Source organism: Ptiloglossa arizonensis, chromosome 3 (assembly GCF_051014685.1).
Source record: "Ptiloglossa arizonensis isolate GNS036 chromosome 3, iyPtiAriz1_principal, whole genome shotgun sequence".
Taxonomy (NCBI): Eukaryota; Metazoa; Arthropoda; class Insecta; order Hymenoptera; family Colletidae; genus Ptiloglossa; species Ptiloglossa arizonensis.
In genome coordinates, this window is record NC_135050.1 from 29,106,104 (window position 1) to 29,124,900 (window position 18,797).

General features: G+C 48.8%; 1 protein-coding gene across 2 annotated transcripts in view; it reads right to left on the minus strand.

Annotated features, from left to right (window-relative positions):
* Positions 1–526: 526 nt before the first annotated feature.
* The window catches only part of Cdi (serine/threonine kinase), a 48,506-nt gene continuing 30,235 nt past the window's right edge, over positions 527–18,797 (minus strand). Inside the window, exons 3-7 of one of the 2 annotated variants that reach the window (XM_076306308.1) lie at positions 15,198–15,319; positions 3,526–4,072; positions 1,479–2,012; positions 1,332–1,404; positions 855–1,053 (exon numbers count right to left, since the gene is read on the minus strand). In XM_076306308.1, coding sequence (XP_076162423.1) covers positions 986–1,053; positions 1,332–1,404; positions 1,479–2,012; positions 3,526–4,072; positions 15,198–15,319 — 1,344 coding nt within the window. In that variant the 3' untranslated portion in view covers positions 855–985. Of the gene's footprint in view, positions 1,054–1,331; positions 1,405–1,478; positions 2,013–3,525; positions 4,073–15,197; positions 15,320–18,797 lie in introns of both variants that reach the window. The other variant, XM_076306307.1, reaches the window with a different exon arrangement.

Here is an 18,797-nt window from a genome sequence, read left to right on the forward strand (position 1 = left end):
AAATTGCGCGAGATCGCGGCTCTGAACGTCCAACGACCGTTTGCCCGCGAAACGACCAACTCGTGCCGACAGCTTCATCGAACGTAGTCGTACGGATCAATAATGTATGTAGATTATCAAAAAACATCACAGTCAGGTTACTAGATTTTAGAGAGAAGCGTCTGCTAAATTCGCGTTTGACTATATTTCCACTGAACCGAAACCGGCTAGTTTCGTTCGGTCGTCGAGGAAGTGGTCAGTTTCGAGTCCGTTTGGAGGTACGTTCGCGAAAGTTCGATGAAAATATAGTCGTGGCTCGATTCCGTTCGCGTTTGCGGGTGTTTCGCGGTCAGGAGGGTCGTTCGACGCCGAGTGATCGAACACCGGACCGGTCGCCTCTTTCAAGATTCGTTCACGATTCTCGACGCGTAGTGCACACCGGCGGCGCGTCGTTGCCCTGACTCGCGTCGAAGCGTTCACCCGCGCGGATCGCGTTATCGTCTACGCGCGAAAACCAAGAAACCCTAACGGACGAATTCTACGATGCGCGAGCGACGCGTATCACTTCTTGTCGAAGAGGGGTAACTTGCTGCGCACCGCGCCCTCGCAAACGACCAATCTCTGCGCGGCCGAGATACTGCAAAGAGGAACAGGACCCTCCAAGCTCGCTTTCAACAGAGTCAATCTGCTGGACCCGGCATCGTGATCGGCGAGTCTCAAGCTACCGGCTTGCTTCCTCTCGAAGTACTCGACGATCTTGGAAATGGTTTTACTGGAAGACCCGATCCCGCTCAACCTGTCCTCCCAACAGGAGTCCCCGCCACCGAGGCTCGCGATATCCTCCGAGGAGTCGGTGTATATCGAGCTGGTCCGGTGATCGTCCAACAGGAACAGACTGCTCGCCGCCGAACTGCTGAGGGTCGATGTGTGCCGACGATTCGGCGGCTCCGGGCTGAGATCCTCGCCGACGCAGCTCCAGAAACCGGACTCGCAGCTACCGCGTCTCCTAGGCTCCCATCCGTCCCGGAACAACGGATGACTGAAGAGACTCGCGGCGCCCACCTTCGTAGCCACCTGAAAACGGTTTCAAAACGATCCTGTAACGGTCGCTCGTAGTCGTTTGTTCATCGACGACAGATCGTTCTCCCGAACGGTCCGTCTTGCTAGCGTACTCGGGCCGGAAAAATGTCGCTCGGTCGAGGTCGTTTCTCTGACCGCTGGCTCGTGCCAATTACAATCGCGAACTAAGAGAAACATAGAGCTCGACGACCTCGAGCGGCGAATCTTTTCCGACCCGAGTAGTCTCGGGACCGATTTCGTATCCCGCTGAAAGTTCCAGCATAGTTTTATACCGTGTAGAAGATAATGGATGGTTGTAAAGCTAATTCGATTCGTCGATATCGTTTCCTTCGAAATCCACCGACTCTGCACCACAAAAATACCGACGGTTACCTCGAGGCTCGTTTAAAATTGAAATCGGATCGCAAGGGAATCCCTACCTTCCTCTCCCACTTCTTTCTGGCGGTGGGGCTACTCGGTTCCGAGTTCGGTTTCTTTCGCTCCAAGATCTTCGCGATACTGTCGTTCTGTGCGGGCTTGAACTTGGCGATGGTATCGGTGACGCTCGGTCTGACGTCCTCCAGCGACGGAAGCTCCAGGCAGCTGGAGAACAGGTCCCCGAGGATTTTCTTGACGCCTCCCAACGCGTGAAACGGATTGGCGGTCATGGGCCTGTAGTGTGGATCTCTTCTGCTGGCGAGCTCGGCGACCCTCCTCGCCGAGTGACACCTCGCTTTGTCGGAAGGCGTCGCGTTGTCGCAGCCCCTCGCGTCCGCCGACTGACTCCTCAGCCGTGCGGTCTTGCGCTTCATCGGTCGTCCCTTACGCGTGATCTCGTCCATGCTCGACATCAGGGCCGGGTCCACCGACTGATGCTTACCGATGCTGCCCTTCGACTCGTCCTCGTAATTCGCGATCATGCTGTCCAGACTGGACGTGATCTCCGGGAAGGTCGGCCGGGATTTTGGCTCGTACTGAAACATCGAGAACACGCGTCGTCCGATTTAGGCTCGAGAAGGTACAACTTTACCAACAACCTCTTTCGACGTTTCGAAATTTCGACCTACAAAAATTAAGTAACCGAGTAATTAAGTCTCGAGTAACCGAAACGTGCTCGAACGTTACGCGAGACAACGAAACGCTATTAACGAGAGAAATTGTAAAAGGATCGATCGTCGAGTCAGAACCAACGAAACCGGTACTCAAAGCCCACGTGGGATACACAGACGAAAAAAATAGTTTTCATTTCGCGCATAGCTAACGGTTCCACGACTTTTGAATTCCTTCATTTTCACTTTCGAATCACAACACTGTGCAACGCGGCCGAGTTGATCTCGTATCGACGTACGTAGCACGGTACGTATGTTTCCTTTCGACGATTGTATCAAAGACGGATAATCGAATAAGAAACGATCTCGAGAAATAGAATAGATCCCTTCGCGATCGTCTAGACGAAAGACACCGCAATGACGCGTTTTTAGCGAATCGCGCGAAAAACACGTACGCAAGAGGTGATCTCACCTACATTTCGTAACGTTCGTAACCATCGAGTACTGTTATATATTAATACCAACAATACGTTTCAACGCGTAATCGCGACAGTTGCCAATTGTGCGATTTTAGAATACGACCAACGAGAATAACGATACACGCGGCTCGTTTGTTTCGAACTATCCGTTACGAGTTCGGGGGTCTACGAAGCGACTATCGATTTCGAGCAGCGCGCTGTCGATGGTTCCGTTGCGATGTCTGGCGCAACATCGATCGAACAATAACGATATCTTTCCCATCACACGGCCGCCTCACTGCCAGAAACGTTAAAATTATGACACCCCGAAACGTTAACCGATTCTATTTACGCGAACGAACACAGTCCCGTTTTAACCCTCGCGCGCTGTCGAAACAGTTGCAAATCGATCCTCGTCGGAAAAGTACCGTGACATTTAAACAAAATGCACGTTCGCAACGAGCGATCGCGTGAAATTTACACGTTCGAACAAAGAGAAATTTATTTCTCTGCATTTGCATTGTACTCGCTTTTGCATTGAACATTACGAATATTATTCTTTCGTAGCTAACCGACTCGAGGTATCCGTCCGAAAATAAATCGTAACGAGAGTAAACTAAAATTTATTCACTTTTCCACGGATAGCTATCTTTCGATATTTTTCCGACTCTTTCAACCCGGATAAGGAAAGTTCGATCTGGACAGTGAATATCTTGTAGAAGTTTATCGAGCAACGAGACGAGCGATACAACCGATGGCCCGTTCGTCTTTCCAAAAGCGAGGAGAACCTTTTGATCGTACGACACGGTGAGAAACGCAACCGTATCGTAAGTTTCTTTGCCGGTTCTCCTCGCAGGCTCGAGAAAATACAATTTCGCGGGAAACGTAAGTAAATGCGCGTACGAAGCGACGATCGTAAGAAAAATTCGGATAGAAAGATCCGAAATAAGAATAGGGTTAAAGTGATCGGGGATACTCACCGTGCAACAATAGAAGGCGAGTTGCAGAAAGGCCGGTGGCGGATCGGCCGCGTCGCAGATCTCTGCCACGGCCAGGTAATCGAGGCCAAAGTTATCCGAGCGTGGCAGAACGTCCGGATCGGCGGGCACGCGGCCGATCAGCTCGCAAACCACGATCCCGAACGAGAAAACGTCCGACCTGTGATCGTACCACTGACCCTTCAAGCATTCCGGGGACATCCAGTAGGGACTGCCGACGGTGCTTAGCCTGTAACCGGAGCTCGGATCCGGGATCTTCGCGGCCAGCCCGAAATCCCCAACGACCGCGGTCATCTCCGCGGTGTTCTCGTCCTTCTTGATCAGCACGTTCTTCGACGTCAGATCGCGATGGAAGAGGCCACGGCTGTGAAGATAGGTCATGCCGCGGGCAACGTCCCGCGCCAGACTCATTCTGATCAGGTGCGGAAGAGGCGTGTGCCTCGACATGATCAGCTGCTCGAGGCTACCACCGTTTATGTACTCCGTTAGGGCGTGCAGTTGACCCTCGTGCACGCAGACTCCCATGAACCTGGAATCGAGCGAGTTAACGCGAGCCGAGAACAACGCGAACAACCACCCCCAAAACGACCGAAACAGGGACGACGACCACCCAAGGATCCGTACTTGCGGCTAGACGGTGTTCCACGGCTAGGGGGACGCGTTTCTAACATTATTCTCCAATCACGAGACGCAACGCGTACTATTTTCTGCGGTGGGCGATCATTAGGATCGTCGTCGTTACCGTAATCTTCGCGCTCGGGGTCGGTTGCGAGATCTCTCCGTTATTTCCACGTGGCCCCTTCTCGTTGTTTCCCCGTCACGAAACTGCGGATGTTCGCGCAATCGCGGAAAGTGCACGAAATACCCTTCGAGGGAGTGATTGGTTGTTTAAGAAGTTTTGTCGTTCGAGGAAACTTATCAGTACTAGGTTGCTCGAGCGTTGAAATCGGTCGATCGAAAATCGCATCTCGAGGACGCGGAGAGCCGATCGTTCGTCCGCCGACCGGGCTTAAAATTCGAGTGTACTATCGGGTTGTTCGGAAAGTGATTTCGTTTTCCAAAATGGAGAATATATAATGTATTAAAATGTTTATACACTCTAAAGAAATCGTGTCTCATTGTCACTAAAAAAAACGAAATGACTTTCCGAACAACTCAATAGGTTTTTCAGTACAAAACTTATCGAAGGGTACAATACTAGGTTGCTCGATATCGAGTATACTAGATTGTTCGGTAAGTTTCGTCGATCGATAAAACTTATCGAGCAATCTAGTATACCCAAATTTCGAGCCCGGTCGGCGAACGATCGGCTCTCCGTCTACTCGAGATGCGATTTTTGAGTGACCGATTTCAACGATCGACGATCGAACCACGGCCACCTTCGTTCCGCCTTACACGGTGAAACGTGGTAACGCTAAACGCGCGAAGCATCGAACGACTCATCGTTCAAAGATTATCCATCGCCGGATGACGGTCGAGTCTTGCCCTTGCGACTTGCCAAAAACAACCTATACTCCAAGAACGACAGTACCTGGACGACATCGGCCGAGTTTTGCCCCAATTATCATTCTCACCTACCGTACGAAACAATCCAACAGGATTAAACCGTACATATAGACTCACGTGAGAACAAATCAAAGAACCGTACACTCGCGTCTCTTTCTAAACCTTCTTTTACCACGATTGTACAAACTATTAAAGTCGAGAAGATTCTCGCAACGATAGAATCTTTTAACGAAGAAAAGATTCGTCTTTTCAGTGATCCTTCTTCGGAATTATTTCTGTATCGAATATTTCTTTTAGCAAGCGCCGCGTAAAAGTGCGGTCGCGAACGCGTCGATGCGCCAAAGGCGAAGCTTTTCTGGCGCGCGGGCGAGCGAGGTTTAATTACTCGAGCGAGTGGCGGCCACGACTCTCTTTGCCAATCCACGCACGAAGCGGAGAGTTGTTTCGCTCGTTACTCATCTTTCCCTATAAAGGCCCGCGACCTTCGTGCTCCGGCCCCGAGGACAAACCGTAGAATCTCGAAGGTCTTCGACCCAGAATGCCGCGGCGCGAGTCGACTAGCAAAACGACCAACGAGGAAAGGAAGACAAAAATTTAAAAAAAAGACAAGAACCCGCGATAATACGAAACACGACGACCGAGCGGGTCAACGATTGTTTCGACGAGCAACCGAAAGTCGCCAGAGCGAGCGTGGACAATGCTGCGCTCGGCAGTCAGATATTTTTGCGCTCGTATCGAACGATCGCGAACTTTCCGACAATATCCGCTTAGACAGGAATAGGTACGATGCTTTTCGGCGAGAGTTCGTTGTTTCGCAACCAACGAATCCTCCTGGCTATAAATAGATCGACGACCAAAGAGGCTTGACATTTGTTTCGTTCATTCGCGGATAGAAATACGTCGAACGAGGGGAACCGATGCATCATCGTCGGCGCAGAGGATTCCCCTCGCGCGTTACAAACTTCCGTAACTGAGCGCGATAGCGTAATCGATGCGTCGCCTCGAGTACTCCACGCCAAGCATCGAACCACTCCTTCAAAGACTATCCATTGATGGTTGACATTCGCAGAACCTTGACCTTGCGACTTGTCGAAAAGAAACTGTAATTCGGGAACGACAGTACTTGGAGTATTCCACGCGAAGCATCGAACGATTCGTTCAAAGACTATCCATTGATGGTTGACATCCGTAGAACTTTAACCTTGCGACTTGCCGAAAACAAACTGTAGTACAAGAATGACAGTACTTGGAGTACTCCACGCGAAGCATCGAACGACTAGTTCAAAGACTATCCATTGATGGTTGACATTCGCAGAACCTTGACCTTGCGACTTGTCGAAAACAAACTGTAGTTCGGGAACGACAGTACTTGAATAACATTCGCCGAAATTTGCCCTAGTCTCCACTCTCGTCTACCGTGCAAAACAACTGTACAGGATAAGACCGTACACAGACCCACGTGCGAGTAAACCGGAGAATACAAGTCTATGGGTAACGTTCTAACAGAACGCTCTAACGTTCTTAACGTTCAACGAACCGTCAAGTCGAGTAGATTCGCGCGACGACAGAAATGTTTTCTCCCTTGAGAAGATTCGTTTCTTTAATAATACCTACTTGGAATTATCTTCGTTTCGAATATTTATTTTACCAGGAGCGCAAAAGTCACGACACCGACGAATCCGGTGATCTTTTCTCAAGGACACCTGGAAAGTCTCCGGGTCTAGGAACGTGGAGTCGTTTCTTCGTCGAGTACTTAACGATAGACAATGAACTAAAATTCGCGATCAGGAACGAGATCAGAGAGACTTGAAACGAGACGAAATCGTGGAGCAACGAAATTGCATCCGAGGCTCCGTTTTGAAGAAAAATGCATTCGTGCATCCACGGTGCAACGATCGACGTTGCACCACGGACGTTCGAAGCGTCTTTCGTACGGCGTAAGAACGTATTAATGACCAAGTAGAGACGGTAAACAGTGGTTGACATTGTATCCGTGACAAAAACAATCGCAGTGGTCGTTTAAAGTGTCTTCGAGGAACGCATTAATAGGTAAGAAGCGTCGGTAAACACTGGCTTGCATTGTATCCTGTAGAAAAACAATCCCAGTAGTCGTTCAAAGTGTCTTTCCTTGGGGACGCGTTAGCGGTAAACAGTTTGTTTTCGTTTCATTTCGTCGAATTTTCGATCGTACCTACGCGTTGCAAAAGTTCAGATTACGATATTTATCGTAGTAAACAGGTATCTCGCGTATCATCCCGTAATGTACTGTACTCTCCGCTCGTAACCGAACCGAAGAAAAATGCAAAAAAGTAACGATCGAACCGAAAGACTTTTTTCGTCAATAGGAACACAGTTTCTAAAAGGCAAGACGGACTATTCGCCACGAACGCGTAACACTAACCGAATCATTGTTGCATTTATCCCGACACCAAGTTTCCCGTTAGCGCGACACGAACCGAAACGCGGACTCGTCGAGCGAGCAGGGAGCGCGCTCCGTATCGCGATTTCGAAAATCCTCCTCCAGACGAGAGGCGATCTCCTCGAACTCCTCGAAGCAACGTTTTCCAACGCTTAACGCACGATCTATAAATTGCCGACGTAGGCTCCGTGACTCGTATTCCCTTGTTAAACTCATTAGCATCGCGTGCCTAATCCGCGCTTCGTAGCCAGGCTCGTTCGCTCGCTGTACCTATTTGCCGTAATAATTCTTGCGCACAATCGCAATAAGTGAACGGTGGAAGTGCACGGTGAACGTTAATTGCGGCAATTGAGAGAAGAAAATCGCGTTAATTTCGCGGGGTACTCGTGGACGATTGTTCGGGAAACGAGCGCCGCGTCCAAACGATCGGCTGGCTTTACCGGAGGGAAAATGCGAGCAAGTTTTTCCAGCGGTAACGAGCTACGGTGTTTGTTTCTTCGGTTTCGCGCGAGGGTAAGACGATTAAGGGGGCTCGTATCGATACGAGGCGGTGCTCTGTCGACGAGCTTCCAACGAACCTTCGGTCGTTGGAAAGAAAAATACACGCGTTCGTCGGAAAATTCGAATCGGTGAATGGACGTCGAGAACTCCCGAGGAGGGTTCACCGATCGTCACGGGCCGATTTTTCTACAGGGGAACGTATGGCGATTCTCGTTGAATATTCGCGTGATTTCCTCGTTTCGAAACGTTGGAAACCTGTTATTACCGAGACACGTATCGTATTCGTTTCCACGGGCGTTCGATCCCGCATCTTTGTTTCCGTGGCGCGTTTTATTACATTTTAACGGACCGAAGACGATCCGCGATTTATCCGTGTATCAATCGGCGCGCTGTCGGCGAGACGCGAGCAATCCCGAGAGGTCTGTATCGTTTTAGTTTCACGGGGACGGTAGATAGAATCGAGGCTCCGTAGGAAAGCCCGTGTCGACTCGGCGATTCTAGCCAGAGATTGGATAGAAACTCCGCAGGTGGCTTCGAGTATAGGGCAAAGTTGAGGCTCGTTCGGGTCGACTCGTTGCCGGAACGACTCGTACACCGAACGCGACGACCGGCTCGTCTCGACGATAAGCGCCAATTAGCGCCGGACTTATTGTTAACCGTTGCGTCTTCGTCCGTAAACTGTCCGCCCCTTCGCGCCGCGTTATCTCGCCGCTCGGTACGGGATGCTCGATAATTTATGCGAGCGCATCGCGCTATCTACCGAGGGAACAACTAGAGCGGAAGGAACGGAACGCGTTCTTACGAGTTCAGGAATCGTACAACGGAGCGGGGAAAAATAATTGCCGACGATTAATAACGAGCGAGTTATCGGTGGCCTGGAAATCTCCCGAAACCGGCAACGATCGAGAAATTTTAATAACGCGCTCCGTACCACGTTCGCGGAGCCATCGAAGCCATCGAAGCCATCGATTCGAGACGAGTCTCGACTTCGTCGTCTTCCACGGTGCTTATCTCGCGTCTCTGGTATCGTCGCGCGATAAAGCCGTATAATCGCGATCGATATCCGCCATTGGTGGAACACTCGTTGAAAGAAGTCGACTCGACTCGCCAAGATTCGCGCGAGCCGAAAGATCCCGGCGATGTTGTCGAGCCGGCGTGGTGGTGCTCACCGCGCGCAACCACCGATTAAATTTCACCGAGAGATAATTGATCGAGCGCCCGTAGAACCAACGTAAACGAACAATTATACAAAGGAAAGGAGAAAGACCGTTCGAATGTTTTTATTCGCCGAGGCGTGTCCCGAGGTTCGAGTTTCCCGCGCGCGAAACGAACGTCGTTACGTAAACGCGGCGCGTTCCTACGAAACGTTCGCTGAACGTTATCGAGGGACTCGTGTCGAATTTATCGCGCCGGGAACAACAACAACAACAACAACAACCGGACGTCAACAATCGAAGCGATATCTTAACATCGACCAGCGAACGGACGCGTACCAACGGCGAATTACCGACCGATTTGACGTTATCGCGGTTATCGCGATATCCTCGATAGAACGATCGAGACGAAGCTACGCGGTCGTTGTTACGATCGCTCGATCGTGCGACCGTCGACACCGTGAAATTCGCACGCGATCTCGCCAGTCACGATCCGAGAGACAACCCCGGAGGACACCGAACGCACCTTCTTCTCCATGGGATTCTTTTTCTTTCGATGTAGAATCGATCCTCCGAACCGAAAACGTCCGAGAAAGTTTCTTTTACGCGGATAGAAATTCTTGCGACGTTCGATCGCGGCCGAGGTATACGTACCGCTCGTGCGAAGATCGGAACGAGGACGAATTACACGCGATCCTTTGATCCTTTGATTACCGAAGGCGTACATATCTGTCTTTATAAGTCTATTAGTATGTACGAAAGGAGTATATATACTGCTTCACGAGTCTAGTAGTATACAGGAAAGGCGTGTATATACGTCCAAAGACGTATATATGCGTCTTCACAAGTCTACTAGTATGTACGAAAGACGTATATATGCGTCTTCAATGGTCCACCAGTATATACGAAAGGCGCATATGTACGTCTTTACAAGATTACTAGTGTATAAGAAACACGTGTATATGCGGCCTCACAAGTCTACTACTATATAAGAAAGACGTGTATATACGGCTTCACAAGCCCACCAGTATATACGAAAAACAGTATATACGTCTTTACAAATCTACTAAGTTATACAAAAGACTTATATATACGCCCTCACGAATCTACTAGTATATACGAAAGACGTATATATACGGCCTCACAAATCTACTAAGTTATACAAAAGGTGTATATATACGTCTTCACATGTCTATTAGTATATACGTAAATATACGTCCTCTACATTTTTTCACTGTAACACCTTTACTGTCTTATCAATCGTAACCGTATTTCCGGGTACCGTTTAGTCATTAATCAATGGACAACTAGTCGCAGCGACTGATATGCGAATATTGATGCGTCTGCATCAATGACTCTCTCAGAGAGTGCACCGCGATCAAATGTCATCACCCTGCCCTACGATTTAAATTTCGATAAAGCGCGTCGTAATACGACAGCATATTTGGGCACAACTCTCGCTGTCCTCGTGAACGCTAAATTTTCTTCTCAAAGATATCGTATAAGGGCTCGTTTCTAATATTTTTGAGAAAATTTATTTGAACGTGTTCAAAACTCGTGGTTCTTACGTTTCGCTCGATTTTCTTACCACGAGTCTAGTGCGATAATGAAGACGAAGGGGTGTGGTATAAAACCGATATTTGGGAATTTTTTTCCAACGAAACGCAATGTCCTGTACAATTATTTCGCGTGCACATTAAATGTACATACATTGAACGATACTTTTGTCAATTTTCGTGAAGAATATTTCTACGCAAGAAACCTCAAAGAAATCTTTTACATCGGACGTGAAAATAAATGGTAGAATAAACTTGGACGTTATCTCGTCGAGATATTTCGTATACAAGATACTTTATTTATCTCGAGCCACGAAGGAAGTGTTCCTCTTGAAAAATTAAAACTTAGAAAACTTAAAAAAATCCCAGTACATCGGTCGACGAATCTCGGTCGTTTTTCGATTGCAAAGGGTTAAAGAAGTAGAGTAAGGAGCGCGGGCGGATACAATTTGGAAAAAGAACTCGAAGCAAAGAATACGTAGAAATTTCTTGTCCGAAAATCGTACTCTTCTATGGTTAACGGAACAGTCCCCGTCTTGGGTCTCCCCTCTCGCGCGAGAGGGTTCGTTTCTTCGTCGACGAAACAGTTCGCGTCGCTATCGATTTAATCGCGAGCCAGCCGCCGGCTAGTGTTTCAGCGAAGCAACGAGGATCGAGGTTGATACTTCCTAAATACCGAGATAAGATATACGCAATTCTTACCGCGACAAACAATAAATATTATCATATCGGGCCGATATTGTATTTCCTACTATCTACGTATGTACTGGGTGTCGAGATAAAAAAAAAAAAAAGAAACGATATCTAAGAGATAGATACCAGGCAACGATTCACGACTTTTCTTCCTCGCTATTGTATTTTGCTTTCGAGTACGATTCTCTAGGTTGCTTCAAGGTCACTCGTAACGATGCATCGATACCAACAACGCGTTTCCATCGCGATCGTACGCGATATAATAAATTAATAAAAAAAAAAAAAAAAAAAAAAAAAAATACCAATTACGTTGCGAAGCAACCGACGTACGTATCGACGCGCGATGCATCGCTCGTACGCGTTTAATATCTCTCCCCTCGTAAATTTTATTCTCACCGTGCCAATCTCGCGAGGCACCCTTTACGATATCGTAAATTCAATTCAGATTCTATTCACGATCGAATTTCGCTACCCGATCGAGAACAATCATCGACGATACACCACCCCTGGCGTGTAAACGCGATCGATATCGGGACGCTTCGAATGCAGCCAGTTTTTAAGAACCTGTTGAATACAAAGTCAACGAACCGGCGCTCGTAACGAGAAAACGGAGCTTTAACGTTGATTTACGGAGAACTATCAAACCCGAGTTTACGACGTAAACGTCTGAAACGCATCCACCGTGGAATTGAACGTTTCGAACAAAAAGTCACCGAATCGTACGAACTGCATTTTCGAGCGAACGGACAGCCTACGGAGCGGAGAATCTGGCCACCGCCTACGGACGACGGAAACGCGAGCGGTATCGAAAGGGTTCGACGAAAAACAACCAAGCGAAGTCTTCGTTGGTTGTTTTCCATCGCGTTTCTCGCCACTCGATGACCATTCGCGCAACACTCGCCTGGCTGTGCGTCCACGAAACAAAGGAAACGATTCCGAAGAGTCGAGCTTCTTGTTCGGTTCGATGCATAATTCCGGAAACATTGGAAAACGCCAAGCAACGTCCCGGGGCGTCTCTTTCCAAGCCAAGGTCGAAACGTTTATAGAACCTTTTCGATGGAAATAAAGCTGAAAGTTCTCGCGCAACAGGAGCACGTATTTTCTTCCTCGGTGGCGAAACGGTTCGCTCCTTTCGTTCGAAATAAACGCGATAAGGTATCATTCAACGAAACTGTCCTGACCGTCTGCGATTCCAAATTTGGAAACTTGTTTCGCGAGAGATTCTTTTCAAAGTATCGTTTCCACGAGGGTGGTTTCGAGAGAATTTTTTCGAAACGAAAGTTCCTTCCCTCGTAAAGTCATCGTGGTGGACGGTTGCATTCTTCGAAATAAACGCGATAACGTAACATTAAACAAAACTGTCCTGACCGTCTACGATTCCAAATTTGGAATCTTCTTTCGCAAGAGCTTCTTTTCAAAGTATCGCTTTCACAAGGGTGTTTCCGCGAGAATTTCCTCGAAACGAAGTTCCTTCCCCCGTGAAGGTATCACGGAGAACGGTTGCGTTGTTCGAAATGACAAGATCGAACGGTCGAAAAACGAACGTTCTTTTCGAATCCCTGCCAAGAATCCATAAGCCGAGTCGGTTATTCGCTGGCACGTTCCTGGCTCGCGGACGAAAATTCAACGAAGAGGGCGATCGATCGAAGCGAGAGAGCGTTCGTAGTAAATCTCTGGCTACGCCGAAACCGGTGGTATTTCGAGAGTATCGACCGATTTCATTCATCCATATTCGCTGAAACCGGCGTGGCCGCACCTGGCGCGGTGGATCGTTCCAAGAGTTACGAAATCCATCGACGAGGTATACGCGCCGGCTAATAGTCGACGATCTCTGGGTTCGTTTCTTTTTTTTTTCCCTCTTTTTTCATTTTTTTTTTCTTCCACCGACGACTCGCTCGAAAGACGTCCCGTCTCGATGCGCGGTGTCCGCGGTTTCCGCAGCCTTCAACGAGAGAAATGCCAGAAATAAGATCCCGCTAGCCGCGCGGGATAAACACACGCACACACGGCCGAATCTGGGCCAAGCCGTTTATATCGTCGGAATGCGTTGTCGCCGTGGACGCGGCGCGTCTAGTCGGAGATCGTCGCAGCGCTACGGTACGCGCGCCTCGCCATTATGTCATATCTCGTAACTCGCGGACCGCGCCACTTTTTTGGCATTAGCTACGCGTCCTCCGGAGACCTCCGTTCTCGAACCACCGAGCTACGGAACAACGAAACACGCTCCGCGATACCATCGAACGCGCCGGTAAACGCGTTCGAACCTTTACGATTCGACCGAGAACGAACATCGTTCTTCGCGTTGATCGTCATCGAGAAGCGATAAGTCGCTCGATGAGTTGCGTCGTTAGATAAGAAACGGAGCTATTAGATTCGTCGTTTTATTTTTCGAAAGACTGTACCACCGTTCGATGAACACGCGCGAAGTTTCGTGCAGATTTCTAGACTGGTTTGTATATTTACAGTGAGGCGTCGTAGTATTTTTGTTACGATGGAAACACGACGAAACTTATCGAACAGTTTAGCAAACGAAACAATCGAGAGTCACCGGTATGGACGACCTGCGCACTGTGTACAAAATTCGTGCCAAATCGGCGAGCCAAAGGTCGCGTTACGGTAGTCCCCGCTTTCGAGCGAAACAGACAATTCCCTCGGTAATGGAACGAATAGAGACTTTTATCTCGAGTCGTCGACGAGACGATTGCACCTTGAAAATGGTTATCGTTTGCTCGAAACTTCTCCCTTTCGACTCACCGCTACTGAACTCTAAATCTTGCAACGTGAGCGCCCGATTTAAAAGTTTCTCCGCGCCGAGTCGTACTTGTAAACACCGTGTCGCCCGCATTCTATTGCATTGTTTGGAAAGTGATTTCGTTTCTTTTGGTGAACATGAAACACGATTTTCTTAGAGTGTAGAAACGTTTTATTAAATCACATATTCTCCATTTTGGAATACGAAATTACTTTCTTAACAATCCAATAGAATCCTCGAGCGATTTCAACCCCAAATCCTAAACGTCAACCCTTTGCGGTCGAAGCTTCTCTGCAAACCAGAACCTCGACGAAATCCTTCGAATCGTGTAATGAATTTCAAACGGAACATTTTCCTTTCAACGTTTCATCTACATACGTTTACATCTTAGAAGAAAGTATTAATTGAATTTTAATTTCAATTCCAAAATCATTCGTTTTCCGAATTGGAGAGAGTACACCGAACTGAGTGACGATCGAGGAACAACTCTCTCTCGAGTGGAAAGGGTTAGAAACTTCGTTGCACCCACTCCTGTTCCAAACCCTTGAGAATCAACGATATCGCGATTCGAGTTCGGTGATTTCTTCTACGTGAATTTAGCGATCGAAAGACGTATGTTTGGTTCGTTGTGGCGGTGCCCGGATTCTTTCGTTCCGTGGTTAATATTCGAAGGCGGGTTATTCTCGCGCGATTGTTCGCGAAGGAACGCGAAACGGCCAATAAAGGGTAAAAGAAGTATCTCGCTCGCCTCGCCTCGCCTCGCCTCGCGTCGAATTACAAACACTCCCCCTAGCCAACGCCGCTTCGATACTTTATCGAGCCGAGTTTCTATTTTCATCGCGATCCCCGCGAAACAACGGTCGCTCCGGTTTTAATTCGAAAAGTCGAGAGAAGAAGAAAGCGGTCGGCCGACAGGGAGCACGTGACTTCCTGCAGATGCTCGACGAACCGAGAGCGTTCCTCGACGTTGTTCGAGGATCGGCGCGGAAATTTCGGCGCGCGATTTCCTTCGATCGGCGCGCGTCATCGAGTTTCTCCGTCGTAAAAGTGGACCGGATTTCGATACGACTCACCTGAGTATGTTCGGATGGCTGAGTTTGTTCATCAGCTGCACCTCCTTCAGCATGTTCGGCCTGTTCGCCGGCAGCTGGTTCATCTTCAGGACCATCACCTGACTCGTCACTTTGTGAGTAACCTGGAAACCGTGTACACAGATGTTGAGAACGATTTCTTGTCATTTTTCACGGCGCTCGCTCGCTCGCTCGCTCGCGCGCGCACGCGCACACGCGCGCGCGCAAACCGCTACATATTTTATCGTCGAACCCCTGACCGCTTAAGCGTTTTCTGATGGAGCTCGCGCTTACCCGCTGACGGTTACCGAGTACGAAAAAATTCGATAATCGGTCGCTTCGGGGCACCGCGCGGGTTACGGCGAGTTTTGCTCGAGAGTTACTCGAACGAGCTCGGTGTCGCGTTTTCCAACGAATACGATACGCGCGTAAATTATGCCGATAGTTTCGAACTATCGGTCACGAACGAGAGAGAGATCGTTCGTTTGGATTCTATCGTGGAAAATTGCTCGAGATCCTCGGATCGTTCGAGCCGCGGTGCGTAATCGCCGCTCTCGATTGGATTTCTTCGATTACGGTGACGATTCAAAAGCGCATCGGGGGGGACTAGTTTCGCGTCGCGATAAAAGTGATTTTAGAAAGTCCAGCCGCGTCCAAGCCTGAGAAGAAACTAAGTCGCGTACGATGTTCGGTGTCTGGAGAAAGAAAAAAAAAGAAGAAGAAAAGAAACGGTCCGCGATATCGCGCGACGTTCGAGTTAATCGATGGCTCTCTTAAAACCAACAAGGTTCGGACGACGATTCTCACCGTGCGGCGCCGAGTGCAACGCAAAAGCTCCGCTCGAGTTTTCGCGGACCGGAACTTTACTTTCTCGATCGCCGGGAGCGTTCCCCTAACCGCGAACGAGAAAACGATCTCGAACGCGGATTACGCCGCAATTAAACGTTCCCCGTTTCAACGACGAGGCGCGAGACATCGTCCTGTTCGTTGTTCCCGATCGTACCGCGATACCAACGCGCCCACGTTTCGCGAGAGAACGCCAGAACGATTCACGCGACAGAGCCTGGCTGGCTGGCTGGCTGACTCGCTCGCTGGCTGGCTGGCTCTTATTAATGAAACGAGACGTACGGCCAACGCGCGGACCGAACACGCGCGAATGTAAATCACGCCCTTCGATACTCGGGGGACTCTGCCCAATGTTTACGCGGTGGATGTCGCGACGAGCCGAGTCGCGATCGAATCGAACGTTTCTCCGGCGAGTAATTAGGCTCGTACGGACAACTGGACTCGAACAACCGTGGCCGAACTTGGATTTACGATCGGGTCACTCGGTACGTAGCAATTTCGAAAAACGGCCGTTGCAATCACGAACGACCCGCTCGTCCAAACGTTCGAGGGACCAATGTCCTAGAAGTGACTTTATCGTCGGTAAATTTCGATCTCGACCTCTTACCGTAACCGTTCGCGACGTATCGTAAACCCACGTCGGTAACACCTGCTGATAATGGCTTCGCTGTACGCGCAATCTGGCACAACTTTTCGCGCGCGATCGAGTAACCACCGACGGTAGGGTATTGGAAATTATCGTTAATAGTCGGGTTATCCATTTCGAGCGATTCTTCAACGTGGAATAGGGGAACAATGAACGAAACGTCTCCTACGATTACACGGAACGCGTATTGCATACAATTACCGAGAACATTGAACTCTCTTTGAACTTTACGAACCTGTGCATCGTTGGAATTACAAGGGGACACGGTTTTACTCCAATCCAACTGTACTCTCTTTCATTCAATTTTACGTCTATTCGCGAATAATTGTTATTATTATTATTCGTTGAACGATCTGTCGCGCGAACTATCGCGAATTCGAAACGTTCCGACACGAGTCACGCCCGACGTTCGTGGCTCATCGTTTCGGTGATACTCGTGATAAGCGTTGGACGACCAGCTTCCGGTTCGCTGTTACTCATCCTGAGTCACTAAACTCTTCCGGCGCGCAGTCGGAATCTCCGCAACAATTGCGAAACGCGTTTCTCGGTGCATCGTCCGATGCACGGACCGGATTCGCGAAACTCTTGCCTCTAGCATTTATTTAAATAATTGAATGACGATACGCTCTCGAAAATCCACAAAGGGGGTTTCTCGGTGCATCGTTCGATGCACAGACCGGATTCGCGGTTGTCCAGCCTCCACCGTTGGTCTTTAAATAATTAAATAACGATAGGTGCTCGAAAATCCACAAAGGAGAGATTCGGTCCGTGGGTTCGTTTCTGCCCTTTTCGACGGTTAGCCTCTGTGACTGTGTAAAATTTAGAAATCGGGATATCGTGGTACATTGTATAACGACCGAGTTGCAAAATATTAAATATCAAAGGCATCTTCGGCGAATTCCACGTGAGTTTCTAAAAATTGCTTCGGACCAAATTGGAACAATGTCAGTCCCGCTGTCTCGCGATTATACTCAAATGCTCGACGCGTTGAACGCTACTCGGTGTAGAATCGATCTCGTTGGGTTATTCGGAAAGTTTTTTCGTTTTTATCCGGTGAAAACGAAACACGATTCTTTTAGAGTGTATAAACGTTTCATTGAATTATACATTCTTTTCGAAATAACCCAATGTTTCCTTACTCGACCGAAGAAATTGCACGTCCCTCCTCGAAACCTCGCGAAATTCAACACACCTGACGCGTAAGCTGCGAGAGAAACTTTACTTCCGTATCCGATCGAAATAACGATCGTCGAATTGTTTGAACCCGTTGCACTCGAAGCTTTTCTGCAACCAGAAACTAGCACCCCCACGAAATCCTTCGAATCGTGTAATTAACTTTAAACGGTACATTTTCGTTTCAACGTTTACATCTTAGAAGAAAGTAATAATTGAATTTTAATTTCAATTCCAAATCGTGATGGTTTTCCAAATTGGTGAAAGTACACCGAATCGAGTGACGATCCTCGATTGGAAAGGGTTAACATCGATCGATCTCGATTACGACGATCGAGCGTAGCGATCGGAACGTTTTCGAGCGTTCGATTCTCTCGATCGTCGAATCTCGATGCGAGGAGGGAAGCCCCGAATTCGTGGAGCGGTCGAGTTCGTCGCGGGAGGAGGTCGGATGGATCCGCGTCTAAATTGCGCTCGCGCGACTTCCATTTTTAATTTGGCCGGCGATTCGCTCGCGTAACGGGACGGCGGTGCTCGCGTCGTCTCGCACTTTTACGAATTCTCGCGCGACCGTGCTTCCGTAACGCGGAACAAGGTTGTATCCTCGGCGGCGTGAAGCGTTTACCGTTAACGACGGATTTAGGATTCTCGCGCAAATTGGACCGATCGAGGACGCGTTCAGCGCGAAAGAAACAGAGCTAGCGCTCGACGGGAGATTGAGATCGAGATCGAGATCGAGATTGAGAGAGAAAAAGAGAGAGAGGAGAGAGAGAGAGAGAGAGAGAGAGAGAAAGGAGCGAGAAATTCGATCAAGGGGAAAACGAAGACGACGGTGTCGCGAGGTGGAAATTCCGCGGGTTAAAAAGTCGAGAATATCCAAAGGGAATCTGGCCAGGATTCCTTGGCAGTGGCTGGCTTAGTTGGGCCGGGGCCAAACG